The sequence below is a fragment of the Monodelphis domestica genome, chromosome 8 (assembly GCF_027887165.1).
Source record: "Monodelphis domestica isolate mMonDom1 chromosome 8, mMonDom1.pri, whole genome shotgun sequence".
Lineage (NCBI taxonomy): Eukaryota > Metazoa > Chordata > Mammalia > Didelphimorphia > Didelphidae > Monodelphis > Monodelphis domestica.
This window is the reverse complement of record NC_077234.1, coordinates 58,839,271-58,852,176: the sequence shown is the minus strand read 5'-3', so window position 1 is coordinate 58,852,176 and position 12,906 is coordinate 58,839,271. Positions and strand designations below refer to the sequence as shown.

At 38.8% G+C, this 12,906-nt stretch overlaps 1 protein-coding gene across 1 annotated transcript in view; it reads right to left on the bottom strand.

Moving 5' to 3' along the window:
* Positions 1–4,252: 4,252 nt before the first annotated feature.
* Positions 4,253–12,906, bottom strand: part of DNER (delta/notch like EGF repeat containing) — a 371,868-nt gene continuing 363,214 nt past the window's right edge. The window contains exons 12-13 of the mRNA XM_056807062.1: positions 11,046–11,292; positions 4,253–5,318 (exon numbers count right to left, since the gene is read on the bottom strand). Of these exons, the coding sequence (XP_056663040.1) occupies positions 5,207–5,318; positions 11,046–11,292 (359 nt within the window). The 3' untranslated portion in view covers positions 4,253–5,206. The remainder of the gene's footprint in view (positions 5,319–11,045; positions 11,293–12,906) is intronic.

Sequence of the window (12,906 nt, the reverse complement as noted above, 5' to 3'; positions counted from 1 at the left end):
TCTCCAAAGAAGTCCCTCATTTTGGAGGAGGCCTTGTGGCTGGAAGCCAAGCTAGATTTAATCTTCTGAGAAGGCCCCTTGGCTGAGGTCTCTGAACTTCCCTTGACTTAGGTTAGGCCAGAGAAATCTTATACCCTTTCCTCTCTCTCTTCTCCTTAATTTCTTCCAACTATTGTAATTAAACCACCATAAAAATCCTAAACTGACTTGAGTATTTTTTTGGGATTGAATTTAAATCCCTGGCGACCACTAATATAATATATTCGTTCAACAACCCTAATTTTACCCTTACACAAAGAACTTTACAAATATTAGAAGACTTTATAATAATAGTAGTAATAATATTTAACATTTATGTGGCACTTTGAGGTTTGCAAAGCACTTTGCAAATATCATCTTACTTTATCATAATATTAATAAAATGGTCATCATAATAACATATAGCACTTTATGGTTTGTAAAGTACTTTGAAAATATTTCATGTTATCTGAATGCTAATATTAATAGTAATAAAAAATACCATTTGTGGTTTGTGAAGCATTTCCTAAATATCTTACTTGATTCAAATGCAAATAATAGTATCATTTATATAGCACTTTATGAAGGGTTTGCAAAGCACTTTGAAAATATCTTACTTTATCCTAATGCTACTACTACTACTACTACTACTAATATCATTTATGAAGCAACTTATGGTTTATGAAGTACTTTATAAATAATATATCATTAAATTCTGACAATAACCCTGAATCATATTATTATCTCTGTTTTGTTGATGAGGAAACTGAGGCAAATAAAGGTTAAGTAACTTGTCCAGGGTCACACAAGTAGGAAGTATCTGAGGCCAGATTTGAACTCAGGACCTACTGTCTCTAGGCCTGATCTCAAGCCACTGAATCACCTAGCTGCCCCTTCAACATTACTTTTTTTAAACCTTTACTATGTATTTGTTCCAAGGCAGAAGAGATAGGTAAGGGTTAGGCAATGGGGGTTAAGTGACTTGCCCAGGGTCAAACAACTAGGAAGTGTCTAAGGGAAGATTTGAACCCAGGATCTCCTATCTCTGGGCCTGGCTCTCCATCCAATGAACCACCCAGCTTCTCCTTCAACATTACTCTTAAAAGAGAATAATATTTATAGTGGAAAATGGGGTGGGATAGAGGAACAGGGGATACAGAAGGTTTTGTAACAGGGAAAAGAGGAGTTGAAGGGAGAGAGGGAATATGGCTGGGTGGGATAGAGGAACAGGGGATACAGAAGGTTTTGTAACAGGGAAAAGAGGAGTTGAAGGGAGAGAGGGAATATGGCTGTGGATGAGGTAAAAGGAGAGAGATGCCCCCTGGCAAGAGGCTATTTTTGAAAAATGGGGTTCTTGAGAAATGGGCCACTTATGATAGTCTGAGGGGATGTCTTCTCTATCAATTGATGTTGCAGATACCCCAGAGCAGGTAAGCATGGACCCTCCTGAGGGACAAGCCTGCCAGACCAAGGTCGCCCAGCAGGAGTCCAATAAAGACTGTTTATAGTTGAATGGCTGTCCTGAGGTTCAGGTCCCACTATGTCCCCTGAAATATTAGTGCTCGTATCTGACTGTGATATTCAAATAAAGATAAATTTTAATAACAAGTTTGGATTGGGGAGGGGAAAAGGGATTTTCCTAGATGAGGTTTGAGCCTCTCTCAGCTTTTGAGCTGAGACCAGGCCTCACAGGCTGGTGGAGGGTTTCTTTTATTCCTGTCTATGCTATATCTATGCTGGCTTTATTAATTTCAAAAGTCTTAGCAGTAGACAGCAATATGGAGAAAAGTTCTGACCTTCAGAGCTGTTGGGCCTGTCTCTTCAGGCTGACACCCTAAAGACTGGCATTGCAGTCCAAACTGCTTCCCTTAAGTCCTTTGTCTGATGAACATGATCACAAGGATCCAGGTAGAGCACACAGTTGGGAAATTCAGGAATAGAGCCACTTCTATCCAGACACAGGGGAAAAGGCTCCTTCCAGTTCCAAGGTCAGGTAGGAAGTACTAGTCTACAAGACCAACTGCTACTCCCATTTTCCCCTTCCCCCACCAACTGTCAGTCTTGTCAATATCTTCTAACACTCCAACTGATGTTTGTTCCAACTCAGTGGCAGAAAGTCCAGAACTTGCTTTCGTTTTCCTTTCTACAATCCCCTTTTTTTGTTGTGACCTTCCCAAGGTCACTTATTTTTATTATAGTTACCAATCTACTACATCTAATTTCTAACTACTTTCCCCAAAATAATAAACTTCCCTCAATTACTCTATCACTATTCTATGCTAACGTTATCTACTCTTAGGAATTCTATACAGGAAAGTTTGGGTAAGGGTAGTTTTAGGGTTTTACAATAAATTCAGTACAATAAATGTTTGAACAAAACCATTACAAAGAAATTTGAATCTTAGTGCTAATACTACTTACTCTTGCTAAGTTAACTAAAGCAACCAGTTTTCCTATTTTATATATCTATTATTTGCAAACTATTTTATCTATCTATCTATCTATCTATCTATATTTCCATTAAACACAATTTTAGCATCAGCTTTACAATAAACAATTAAAAGCTTACTATCTGAAAATGCAGCTTAAGTCCATTCCTATGTATAACCAACTGTCTATGCTATATTTAACTTAACTTACTCCTAATCGATTCCCTACTTCTTATAACTATTATCTAAGTCTCTAGTCTAATCTATAACCGAATCTTATGTACAGCATATATACATGCCATGCTAAATATTTACAGACTCTACCACTATATTACTAACCTAATTATAGTATATACATTATTTATAGAGATTATTTACAGATAATACAATAATATACATTGTTCCACATCCTGATGTCAGTCAAATAGAAATATCTATTGATCTTTCTATTTGCCTAAGACTTTATGGAACTAACTATATACATATTTACATTTTGCATAAATACACTTTCAGACACTTTAGTTTTCCTTTCCACAAGAAAGAAAGAAAACATTTGAGTTGTACTTTCTAGTAGTTTTTCCATGGACTTTCCTATGTCCAGAAAATTATCCTAATATCATCTAGATTCATGTTTGATTCTACTAGATAGTATTCTTGACCCAAATAAAAATTTCAACCCAACCCATATCTTGTATCATTGAAGAATCAGACTAGGGATTTGTGCTCTGCATCATTTGGATGACTACGGATGTAAGACTAAAAATTAATATCCAAATAGCCCAAGTATTATGTTTAATAAGATATATCAAAAATAACTTGAAGTAAAAGAAAATAAAAAGCTAGAGCAAAGAGGGAGTTAAGCCAGTGTGGTCTCTGGAAAAGAGAGAGAAAAGAGGTGGAGTTACAGAACTTATAAACAATTTACAAGAACACCATGTGGATGAAGGGGAAAGGATCCTGGGAGATGAAGTCCAAGCATTTGAGATTTTCTACTTACACACTGACATGGTTTAATGAAGAGTGAACCTGTCTCAGAATCAGGAAGCCCTGTGTTAGATTTCTAATTCTGATGTTCTGTAGTTTTTATGCTTATATCCTCTAGACATAAATGTTTCAAATATCCCAATCCCAGAAACAAAAGAGTTGCATGGTAAGGCAATTGGGGAATTGAGAATACATTGATGGTCCTTGCAGCAAGTTTGTCAAGCAGAGGTGAACTCCTCCCATGTCCCACTGTGTTCTCCCACCCCATAATTCCCCTCAGGCTCATGTTCTGAGCCTTTCTCTCCTCCCTCATAAGTTGGTGCTCTCCTTCCATCCTTACCCCATGCCTCACTGAGAGAACAACTAATGCTGCTTGCCCCAGGATCAAAAAGTCCCAGCAGCAATGTGTTTTCTCATCACCTTCTTCATTTCATCTCCAAACTCCATGAACAAGAAGGATGGACTCTTCCAAGGCACAATGAATGATGACTGATGATAGCAGTTGGGATTAGATCTATGATTTCATTGAGGAAGAGAGCATCTCTGATGACCTTCTACCAAGACAGGTAGTGATTTTCTCATTAATGTATGGTCTTAATTTTATCTCTAGGTGCTCTAGAAAAGTCTATTTGCCCAGGGTCACATATCCAGGCTGTGTTAGAGGAAAGCCTGGAACCAAAGCCTTCCTGGATTCAAAGTCAGTTCCCAATTCACTTCGGATAAATTCACCTGAATGGTTAAAACAGATTTTTCTCTTCAACAGAGAATAACAAAATCAAACATTCCTATTGCTATTTCAAATGAAAGAGTCCATGGCAGCATTGATTTGATAACATTTATTTAATATCCTTTGAAATCAGCAAGAACTCGAAGAAGCACAGGGCATTCAAATACAGCCACAAAAAAGGGTCTTGGATATAAATAAGATATGTAAGGAGAAATATACACTATCCAAAGAGCCGGTTCTCTCATACAGTTGAAACTTCTTAAGAGCAAACAACTTAAAACATAGATAGATTTTAATTTACTCACAATAGAAAAACTTGGACTTTTCAAAGAAAAATATAGGATCGACACCATCACCAAATTTGTCTTATACTAGATACTGCTTGTCTTTGTAGTTTGTTTGTTTTGCAAAGGTGGCCTACCTTGAAGACAATTACCAAAAACAAAACAAAACTCGACATTGAACTCCAAAGTATGCTTCCACAAGATTCAACCAAATAATGCAGAAATAGGATCTCTACCCATGCACAGAATAAGGCAAAAAGCTAATTTCATTCAGGTGAGGAATAATTAATGTAACTAGTTTCTTTTTTCACAACACACACACATCTTAGACTTCTTTTAAGTTATGGATATACTGTAGTATGTATCAGACTATGCTTTACTTTTTTTTTCCTAACACTACTCTGAAAGCCGGCACTTTAATGTCAAATAGAAACTTCTCCTCCATTAGACTTATTCTGTAACAAGCACAGAAATTAATCTGGGTGTCATAATAGTGTCTACCATGAAAAGAGCACACACTATTAGAAGCCTATGGTTTAGAGAGCTGGAAGTACATTAAAATGTAGTCTATGAACTTCACAAATTCAGTTTTTAAAATATTTCTTCAAACTAAAAGCTGCAGAAAATTAGTTCTTAAATATTCTACAGAAAATTCTTGAGCAGCTAACAATTTAAATTTCTTAGGTTTTTTTAACTCTTAAAAATATTTAAATTAGTGTCGTATCTCATCTTTTTGAAAAATAATCCAAAAAAGATACAGTCGATTACAAATCTTTCGTTTTAATCAGTGTGACCAAGGGTTTATCATCGGGGCTGTAATCCTCATAAGCAATGGGAGTTGCATCATACATAGCAGGGCGGGACTTCTTTCCAAACCTGAAACACAAAAGGAAAATAAAGCTCTGGTTAAAGAAAGATTATGCCCCATTTGGTCATTTAACCAAAACTGTCCAGTGAATGGAATGGATGGAAGAAATGAATGTAGCTCCTAGCATATTTCAGGACCAATCAATCAACCAATCTTCTTTTTATTAAGTGCCTACTATGTGTCAGGACCTGTACCAGCCACTGAAGAGCCAAGTACAAAGAATGAAAAAAATTCCTTTTCACAAGGAGCTCATATTTCAGTGGGGGCCACAAATATATACAGGCATGCAGATATATATATATATTTAAATATAAAGTTAGTAAATTCTTATGAGTAAATTCTTGTAAGAATTTACTAACTTTATATTAAATATATGTGTGTGTGTGTGTGTGTGTGTGTGTGTGTGTGTGTGTGTGTGTATAAACACTTACCATTTAGGGGCCAGTTTCATCAATTAAAAAATGAATGTGTTTTGGATTAAATGTATTTCCTGCTGAGTCTGATATTGCATGTTCGAACGTCTCTCCTAGGTATGAAATTTTAGGATTCTATCATCTGGGCACATAACAAGCCCTCAATAAATGTATACTTCATGTTTTAAGGAATTATGTATCCACTGCTTGCCCTAGAGATAGATAGATGGCCATCCATCAGAGGCCATCTGGTTCAACCCCTTCATTGGAGAGTTTGAGAAGAGAGAAGAAAGGTCTCTTCCTAAAGTTACACAGTTGGCAAATCTCAGAGATAGGATTTGAATCCAAAACATCTTACGCCAGGTCCTATCTACCTCTCCTCCCTCCACATATTAGACCACACTGCTCCTTGAACCCTATGTGAAACAAAATATTCCTTGTATAATGATATTATCTTAAACTTTTATGGTATGGTGCCTGGCACATAATTAACTCTTCTTGTTTGCTTGGGCTCAGTACATTCTCTATAACCTGATGAGGCTCAAGTACTAGTATCACCATACTCTATTCTTCTTCTTCTCCCCACGTAGCCAAACCCAGTCCCCAGTCTTTGGGCTTTTTTTGGTTACCTCTCCAGTGATGTAACAAGGAATTTCAAATCTTGACATTGCAAATGGACCCTTCGTTCTCCCTTACCTCACATATCCAATCGATTGCCAACTTATGCCTTCTCTCCTTTCAGAACATCTCTTGCCTGTTCCTTCTCTCCACTCACACAGCTACCCTAATGAGGCTTTTTATTACCTTTTACCTAGATCCTTGCAGTACAGCTAGATGGCACAGTGGATAGAGCACTGGGCAGGGATTCAGGAAGACTTGTTTTTCAGAGTTCAAATCTGGTCTCAGATAATCTATCTGGGTGTGAGCACGTATACATTTTTAAAGAAGCAACGTAGCAGAGTGGAAAATGCTGGACTTGGCATCTGGAAAATAACAGGTTCAAAACCTGACACTGACATTTACTAGCTCTGGAACTGTGGAAAGATCACTTCTTTGAGCGTCTATTTTCTCAATCTATAAAATGGAGAGAATAATGTCTGCAGCATACATCCTTGTGAGGCACAAATCAGATAATGTCAACAATAAAATGCTAAATAGCAATCATCATTATTATTATTATTATTCCCTCCATTCAGGGATCCTATGCTTTTCTTGATGGCCCTGGTTGTTAGTGATCTTTAAATCCTGAAATTATTTCGTATTTACTTAGTGATGAGTTGTATCCCCTCCTCTAGCCTTCTTGGAATGCAAAAGCTCCTGGAGAGAACAGGGCTTTGTTTAGATTTTTGTCTTTGAATCCCCAGTATCGATTGGCACCACAATCATAGTAGACAACTAATAAATGTTTGTGGAATTGAATTAAGATCAACAGAATCCAAACTCAAGTGGTTTCTGTACTCAATCTTTGCAAAGCTTTTAGACACAGCATAGATAGATTTTGAAAAACCTCATATTGATTTTTCTCTTCTTTAAGCCCCATAGTCAGAGAAATTAATTTCTTTTTGATTCACCACTGTTTCTCATTTCACATTCACTGCAATGACTTAAAACCCCAATTAAAAAAATTAACTAACCCATTCTTTACAACTTTAATGCTAGTTGGCATGTACAAGTAAAAATTATGAAAACTTTTATTTTAATATATGTTTTTAATTTTTAAAAAACATTTCCTTGATCAGCTTGTCCAGAAATGTAATGAGCTTATTCACCATGGACCAATCCTGGCCCTGTTCCTTGCCCTGTCTCTTCCCAGAGCTTTGGCATCACTTAGAACTTCAACATTTGATGAAGATGGGGGGAAAGAGAAAATCATGCTTTCATAGAATTCTGCGATCTCAGAATGGGAAAATCCCTCAGAGATCAGTCAGCTGAACCCCCACCCTGAAAAACATTCTCAAAAACTATTTTCCTTTGGAAATGATCATTTATGACATATGCCAATTCATTCCAGATGGCTTGTCTCCAGGAGGTAGAAGGCATGTTGCCAGAAAGTTACCAAGCAAAATAAAGGTCTGAGGAGTTAACAAAACAGCACTGAAGGGAGAGCAAGCTGGGGCTATTTTCATGACACTCAAAAACATCCAACAATAATTTTAAAGCTTTTTTTTTAATAGAAGAAACTGTCCTCCTCACTCCCATATCAGAATTGTGCTAGCAGATAAGAGAGACTGACTTTATTGGAGTATAGACACCCAGACTACATGAGGAGTCATTAACCTAAGTAGCAAGGAAAAAAGTTAAGCTGGATGGGATGTGTCATATCATCTTGAGGAATCCCAGAGAATATTTAAGAGGTTAAAGGTATTTAAAGAGATTTAAACCTTCACTTACTTGATTAGGTTGTTATTCTACATTTATAAGACAGAGTAAGATAAATGGGCACCCAAGTCTCTCTAGAACATTGCAAAGTATCTTCATCTGGAGAAAGTGGAGCTTAAAAATAGATGATCTTTATGGACTTCTTTTTGTTCAGAATCCTATCATTTAATCAACCCATTGCTACCAAGGTCCTATTGTTTAGTTATAAACTTTTTCCAGAAAAAAAGGAAGGAGAGGGATGAAAGGAATGGGGGTGGGGGGGAGAGGAAAGGAAAGGAGAGAAGGCAAGAAGGAGGGAAGAGAAAAGGAAGGAATGAAAGTAGGGGGACTATAGTAGAAAAGGAGAAAGGTAAAAGAGGGAAGAAAAAGAAAGAGAAGAGAAGGGAAGGATCAATAGTGGGGGGAGAGAAGGGAAAAAGATGAGAGAGAAGGGGAGAGCAGAAAGGAGAGCAGGAGAGTTAGAAGGATGAAAGAGGAATCTAAAAGAGGAGATAAGGGGAGGAGAAGGAAAGAGAGATAAGGAAAAAGCCTTCTCATTGAAGTAATTAAATTATTAATGATGTTGTTGAGGAAGATGCTGTGGTAAAATACTTTGTTTGATGTTCGCCTAATCCATACATTTCCTATTCCATTTCTACATCATACAATCCTGAGACACAACAGGCAAAACAAATGGGAGCTGTTTTGATTGAAAGTCAGATAGGAAGTATGTATCAGAGGTTGGATGACTGGTGACCTGTCCAGGGGTCAGCTTCTACTCCCCCTCTCCAATATCCAAGAATGGATGTTGACATCACTGGTATTGACATCATGGCTGCCAGAGCTTTGCTTCAGTCCCTAGTAAATATTTTAAGAGACCTTTGGCACCGATGAGTAAGACACTCTATCTTGGCTCTCTGTTTTACCCAGGTGACTCATTAAGCTCCCTTTCTGGCTGAAAGATGATATATTTCCGTCATTTTGATCTCAATGTAACCTGACGGCTAAAAGCTAGAGTCCCTTCATTTGGGCATTTGTGTTTCCCAGTTCTTTTCCTTTTAAAACTTTATTTTCTGGGGGCAGCTGGGTAGCTCAGTGGATTGAGAGCCAGGCCTAGAGATGGGAGGTCCTAGGTTCAAATCTGGCCTCAGACACTTCCCAGCTGTGTGACCCTGGGCAAGTCACTTGACCCCTATTGCCTAGCCCTTACCACTCTTCTGCCTTGGAGCCAATACACAGTATTGACTCCAAGACCGAAGGTGAGGGTATAAAAAAATACTTTATTTTCTCTCTGAGTATCATTTCTAAGACAGAAGAGGAGTAAATGCTAGGCAATTGGTTAAGTCACTTGCCCAGGGGCACACAGCTAGGAAGTGTCTGAGGCCAGGTTTGAACCCAAGTCCTCCCTACCCCAAGACTGAACCATGGTGCTACCTCACTTCCCCTTGTTTCCCAGTTCTCGAAGACTCTAGAGAGAGATCTAACTCAAGAGGGTTGTATGTGTTTTCCTTGGAGGAAAAAGGAGAAAGGAAACCCAAAAGTTCCCAGAAGCAATGGAGTCAGAGGCCCAGCCAGGGTTCACTTGGTGGAAAATCTGTCATCCTACTGAGGAAAATTGCTAGAAGTCAAGTGTTCCTGAGCTCCAGGTATTTTGGAGGATAATGGCTTGAATGCAATTGTTTTATTTTAGTCATGTGCTTCACATAAGGAGCTTGCCTTTTCATCATTCTATTGCAAATGGTTTTGATTTTGAAAAAATCAGTCCCAGATTGCTACACTGATAGACTTCAGCTTCCTCCCTACCAACAGTAACCAAGTGAAAACAGCCTAGCAGAGAGCTCATCGAAGGCTAGCTCAGCCCTTAGGAACTCATCATAGACATTTCCCATGAGATTCCAAAAAAGGGATTCTGGGGTCTTCCTTTGGAGCTTGCAAGGGTCCAAGCACATACCCTTCTGCTGTGAATGAGAGATAAGATACCCTGGCCCTCTTGCTCTATTCTTAGAATATCCCTCCAGCCATCAATGGGCCATGCCAAAGCAATGAGGAAACAACCCACTTACTCAGAGGTAGACTAAGTCCCTCCAGGTTTTTGGAAAGGAGCCAGTAAACCTGCCTAGCTCATAGTAAATATTTATTAAATGTTTGCTGAACACTAAGCAAAACTAACAATGAATATCTATATGCTTTATTTCTATTTGTCTAATGAGAGAGAGAGGGGAGAGAGAGAGAGAGAGAGAGAGAGAGAGAGAGAGAGAGAGAGAGAGAGAGAGAGAGAGAGAGAGAGAGAGAGAAAGAGAGAGACAGAGAGACAGAGAGAGAGAGAGAGAGAGAGAGAGAGAGAGAGAGAGAGAGAGAGAGAGAGAGAGAGAGAGAGAGAGAGAGAGAGAGAGAGAGCATGGTATTAGGTCTAGAAAGTTGACATTGATTCAGGAAGACCTGAGTTCAAATTCTGTCTCTAACAGGTCCTGGCTGATCATTCTCTTCACCTCGCAATACCTGTAAGCAGCTCTCTGAGTCCATAGAAGCCTTTCCCCTTTCTTAACTTCCTCAAATTAATGCATCACAAAGCTGGAATCCCTTCCTTCTGTTGGTTCCCCACCAAAAAGGGGTACAATAGTATTACACTTAAAAGGGGACATGCTCTCCTCTCTAAAAATTTCAATATAATATTACATTAAGATTTTTTTAACCTAGTAAGCAAATTATGAACACATTCCCAAGAGATTACAGATCAAGGATCTCAGAAGTCATCTAATCCAATCTCCTTATTTTCCAGATGAAGAAACTGAGGCCAAGAAGGTGAAGAAGTGACTGACCCATGGTAAGGTAGGGAGTAGACATCAGAGATAAGATTTGGACCCAAGTCCTGTGACTCCAAACCAGTCCTCTTTCCATGGTACCTTGCGTCTGCCTAGGACCGCCATGAGTGCATCAAGCCACTTCCCTTCCCAACCCACACACCTGGCATGGCGGATGGAGGCGATGGCACTGCTGAATTCACTGTCAATGCTCCTGCAGTTGTAGAACTCCTCGTAGGCAGGTCTGGCAGAGCCCTGGTATTCAATCCGGCTGATACGACAGATGCCCACTATGAGGATGATCAGCATGAGGACGAAGGCCACGCAGAGCGCGCCAATGATGATGTAGAGTGAGTGGCGTGGCATGTTGCTCAGGCTCTCAGCCATGGGGCCAGACCTCCACTGTATGTCTGTGAACAGAAGTGAGCAGACCATTGTCAAAGGTTATTGGGTCCCCATATGAGATTTTAAACACTGGGCAATGAAAGCAATAAGTATTTATGTGCTGCCTGAGTGCCAGGCATTTCACTAAGCATTTTATAAATATTAGCGCATTGGATCCTCACAACAACCCTACAAGGTAATTACTGTTATTACCCCACTTTACAGTTGAGGAAACTGAGGCAAACAGAGGATAGGAAACTTACCCAGGGCCAAACAACCCAGGAAGCATCTGAGGCTGGTGATGAACTCAAACCTTCCTGATTCCTGACCCAGCACTCTATTCACTGGCTGTCTCAATTACTATATAGATACATTCATTATACTCTTCCAAGATCTAAAAATTAGGCCTTATTACTTATTATAGTATGTACTATTATAAAGAATAATTGTATTATCTGAATATCTATTCCAATAATATTAATGATGAATATTTTAGATTATAATAATCAAGTATTGATATTAATCAATCTAATAATAATAATAGGAATTTTATGTATAGGAAGTTGGTATAGCTGCTAAATGAGGAACAAAAAAATGTCAACTGTCCAGATAAAAGGAAATTCTAGAATTCCAACTTGAAGGGGCCTCAAAGGCCATTTGGCCCAATCTCTTCTTCTTATAGGTAAAGCAATTAAAGCCCAGGGAGGTCCCATAGGCAGTTGGTATCACAGATACTTGGCTAGTTGGATATTTTGATATCTTGGAAAGGCACTCTTTGCCTTCATAACATCTCTTCAGAAAGTACAGAGTACTATCAGATGGCAGATGGCAACTAACTATTCTCCACCCCCTCTGAGTGGATGGATCCATCAACATTGGAGAGAGGATATATGGATGCCTTGGAAAGAGCCCAGATGTGAGCCATAAAGATATCTATCGGAAAATAGGGTTTAGGAAAACTTAAAACGATTCAGTTTGAATAAGAGAAGGGTCAGACTCTAAGTGGCACAAAATGAGTATCACTGGTGCAGCTACGATACCTTTGTTCTTCTTCAGTTTCTATATACAGCTTTTCCTTTCATTCTTTCTCCTTCAGCACCACCTCGTCATAGCAATCACACACTGGTTGTCGATGGGGACTGGACTATCTGCTTTCAAAATCCCTGCCATGGTCTCCACTAGCTCTCTTAGCTCCCAAAGCATCCAGTTCAATAAGCTTCTATTAAATGCCTACTATGTGAAAGGTGCTGGAGATATAAATGGAAAAAAAAAGTGTCTCTGCCCTCAAGGAGTTTTCATTCTATTAGGAGGATTACAGCAGTAGAGAAAATATGTCCATTGTGCAGCTATACCTTTGCCTCCATAAAAACTCTTCAGAAAGCACTGAGAACGATCCCAAGGAAGATGGTACCCAACAATCCTCCATTCCCTCTGAGAATGGAAAGGAATATAAAAATTTAAATTTCAAGAGAGGTTTGTCTGGTAGAGGAAAAATACCTTAACAGCAGGCAGCGAATAGAGAAAATTGATGACTGTTAGCATTGCCAAACACAGAAACTACCAAGAGAAGTTGAAGACACTCTTTTCTTGGAGAGCTAATTGGAAAATGATTAACTGTCTCCTGTCCTGGAGGGCTTGGA